We start from the raw sequence: 3,877 nt of genomic DNA on the forward strand, positions 1-3,877 counted from the left end.
GTTACAGAACTGTAACTCTATACCACTTCTATTATTTCATCATAAGAGATATCCTAATTTCATATTTCTTTGTAGGATGTCTATTTAGTTCATATCTTGAATGAGTTGCCTGGTGATTCTATAATGGTATTTTGTGCTACTTGCGCTAATACTCAAAGGACTGCGTTTCTTCTTCGAAACCTAGGCTTCACTGCTATTCCACTTCATGGTAAACTTAGTCAGGTATTGAATGTTTAGTTTTTATAACAGTTTTATACTAGTTTGAATATGTGTATGTGACATTTAAATCTCTAGGAAAAATTTCAAATTCTAAATGAAATGATGTTTTATTTTTTTCAATGCTGACATATTTATTTAACCATAAAATAGACAAATGGGAATAAGGTATAGTGCAACTCATATGTAATTTTGTACTTTGCCTTTCTAGCACTTATGTAAGAAAATTTAAATTATTGTTTTGATTATTATTAATTGTGACTGATTTTTAGTAGTGTAGGCTTGGCCTCATATTTGCTCTTTCAAAGTTTGAGTGGTTTATACATTTCATGACCTGCTGACAAAATTGTCTTTATCAAAGAGAATGGTGGCCAATTCTGTTTCAAATTGCCCTAATGGTCAAAGAAAATAACATAAAAAGAAATAGGCAGAAAAACAACATAATAAATGGGCAATTTCATCTCTAAAAATAATTGTGACAGTTAGTTAAAAATACATGAAAGATTATTTTAAGTAAGACTTCATTTAGTATGTGACCTTAGAAACCATACAATTAGGAATACATTTGTATGGTTTCTAAGGATGAAGCTTGAAAATTTGAAGAGCAAAGCTTAATCAATGGAAACTTTTTTTTTTTATTATTTGGATTAATGGTGTGTAATAGAAAATGCAGACCAAAGTTTCGTATATATGCTTCTCTATACATATATTTCTAATTTTAGGCAAAAAGGCTTGGTGCATTGCAAAAATTTAAGGGGAAAACCAGATCAATATTGATTGCTACTGATGTTGCTAGCAGGTAAATAGTTTTTTATTTCATGTTTTTATTTTCAGAAGCAATGCCAGAAAAGCAGAGCTGCCAACCTATTTGGATTTTAGCAGTAAATCTTTTCAACGTTTAAAGAAAGTGGCATAATTTTTATTTTATAATTTGATTGTTGAACAAAAATTATTTATATTAACACATAAACATTAACATATAAACATTCAAAGAGACATAACATACCGATGTTTTGATAAAAATTACTTGAATTGCACTACCTACATTGAATTGTAAGTGTCTTTCAAACAGTAAAATGTAAGCTCGAAGACAGACATATGTGAACAGGATATTATGTCTGTATATTTCTATGAGTAATTTTCTGTAAAAGTATGTCTCAACATGGTTTTTAAAATGTCCATGCCTGCTTGGCTTTAATACATCCTTAATGCTAAGTTTTATCTAAGCATTTTTAAAAATGGTTGTTTGATTCTTGATACATTCCTTCTCAACTAAATGTAGTGAGAGAATTATTATTATTTTTTTTGTTGTTGTTCTATCTTGTGTCCCAATGATATCTAATAACAATTTTCTAAGTTACAAAAGTAAGTTACTATGAAACAAACAAATTTCGGAACTGATAACATGATACTTTTAATGGGAACAAATTTTCTGACCCTGTACGAGTTGATATTAACAAGATTTAACTGTATATATAAAATACTGTATTTTAAGTTTCATCTCTGTGGGAACTGAAATGTCAATTTTCAAAACAAATATACTCTGGTGTAAAGAAAATTTTATTAAAATATTTTGCAGGTAATTTAGAATTATCTAAATGCCGAACATACTGTGATCATTATTAAAATTGAAATTTTTAAAAAAATGAATAAACAATTTAATACAAGTGCTCAAAAACAAAACTTTTGCTCCAAAATGTTTCCCCCCCCCCCCGAATTGCTCCAAAATCCTTTAATAATATTCATTGAGTAAAACACGGAGCGTTGGCCCTATATATCAAAATTGTTTTCATACTAACTACTTATAAGTTCAAAGAGCATGTGTATTTAAATAAAGATAAAAATTAATCTTTAATCAAAATGTTAACTCTGTCTACTTAAACAACATATTATTTACCTGTAATAAATAGAAAATTATAGTTATAAACCTTCCTGCCATTCTTATCTACTGTTTCATTTTACCTTATTTTTTTTTCTTTCTATTTTGAACATCAAATAATTCACATGTATCATATTCTTCATTTTTTGTAAAATAATTCTTTAAAAATGAAATTCGACAAGATTGAGAAAAAATCATTACCTTAAAACATACATGTTTGATATTGCCGAAAAATATTTTATACTTAAATCCTTCGAAAAAAATAAATAAATTGATATAAAATGTGAGCCAACCCTGCTGGAAAGTTAAAATTTTATTGTATTTTAAGTTTATATTTCTCTCTGTTTTTACAAGTATGAAGAAAATGATTTTATGTGCAATAAATATGTGTAAATGAATAACAACTATGCAAATAAGATTATGCAAAAATTGGTTTGTATTTTCATTTTAAATAGCATTAAAAATAATGTGTTTTTTATTATAATTTTAGAGGTTTAGATATACCACATGTTGATGTTGTAATAAATTTTGATCTGCCTTCACATTCAAAAGATTACATACACAGAGTTGGTCGAACTGCCAGGGCAGGTCGAGGAGGAAAATCTATAACATTTGTTGTTCAGTAAGTTTTCCCCTTCCTCACCTGACATTTTAACGTCAGTTAGTTATTGATTTTTAAGTATTTTATAATTGTTTTAACGCTTTTGTTGTCTCCCTGCATAGATTTGAGGTGGAAGCTTATTTAAAAATTGAAGAATTAATAAGCAAAAAGCTTGATTTGTATCCAACTGTAAATGAGGAAGTTATGGTATTGTTGGACAGAGTTGTTGAAGCATCCCTAACAGCTAACAAAGTAAAATGCTTTATTTTTTTATTGTATCCACGTAAAAGTTCACCTCATTAAAATATTATTGACAGCATAATTAAAATTTATCACAATAAAGCATTTTTCCTAATAAATTTGCGCATAAATACATAATTTAATTTTTGCAATTTCAATTACCATTTATTAAGGTTTATAGAATGATGTTACAGAACTGTAACTCTATACCCTGTATAAAAAAAAGTGGTTGCAGATAGTTTTAAAAATATTAATTTGTTGATGTAGCTCTCACATACCATCCATATTTTTTTTTATTTGAAATAACCTGACATTAATATTGGGGGAGGGGCTAATATGGTCCTTTGCATTCATTGCTTAAGGTTCAGGGTCATGACTCAAATGTTAGAGTTGCAAAAAACACACACCAACTCTTCATTATATTGGCATAGATTTGTGTATTAACATAGTTGTATAGAAATTTAATAAATTGAAAATAAGAAATTCATTAATCCCTTCTGTATCAAAACTATAATTTTATTTACTCATATTAAATAAATTTGGTTTTGAATTAGTAATTTAAAGCTACATACTCATCAGTTTTTAAAATTTAAATTTATTACAGTTTAAATAGATGAATACCAACTTCGATGATGCTAAAAAAATTCTTATAACACACACTGCCCAAAAACAATTAATTACAAAATTTATATAATTTTTTTAAGAAAAAATTAAGAGTATCTAAAATATCACATGCTTCATATCTTAAATTCAGATTCGGGTGACGGCCTTGTATTTTACATGTATTGAAAGATACTGTTGATTAGATTTAATATGTCACAGATAATTTTTAAAAATTAAGTAAAGAGGATAAAAGCATCTTCAAAACTCGAAATTTTCTCTCCCTGTGTCCAACTCTTTGACAGTTTTAATTTGGTCGAGAGAGACGTCTTTTAAATCGC

At 27.4% G+C, this 3,877-nt stretch overlaps 1 protein-coding gene across 1 annotated transcript in view; it reads left to right on the plus strand.

The window, feature by feature from the left end:
• Positions 1-3,877, plus strand: part of LOC107451822 (probable ATP-dependent RNA helicase DDX47) — a 17,840-nt gene that overhangs the window by 12,514 nt on the left and 1,449 nt on the right. Inside the window, exons 8-11 of the mRNA XM_071183687.1 lie at positions 76-222; positions 939-1,015; positions 2,586-2,717; positions 2,819-2,948. Coding sequence (XP_071039788.1) covers positions 76-222; positions 939-1,015; positions 2,586-2,717; positions 2,819-2,948 — 486 coding nt within the window. The remainder of the gene's footprint in view (positions 1-75; positions 223-938; positions 1,016-2,585; positions 2,718-2,818; positions 2,949-3,877) is intronic.

This window comes from Parasteatoda tepidariorum, chromosome 7 (assembly GCF_043381705.1).
Source record: "Parasteatoda tepidariorum isolate YZ-2023 chromosome 7, CAS_Ptep_4.0, whole genome shotgun sequence".
Lineage (NCBI taxonomy): Eukaryota > Metazoa > Arthropoda > Arachnida > Araneae > Theridiidae > Parasteatoda > Parasteatoda tepidariorum.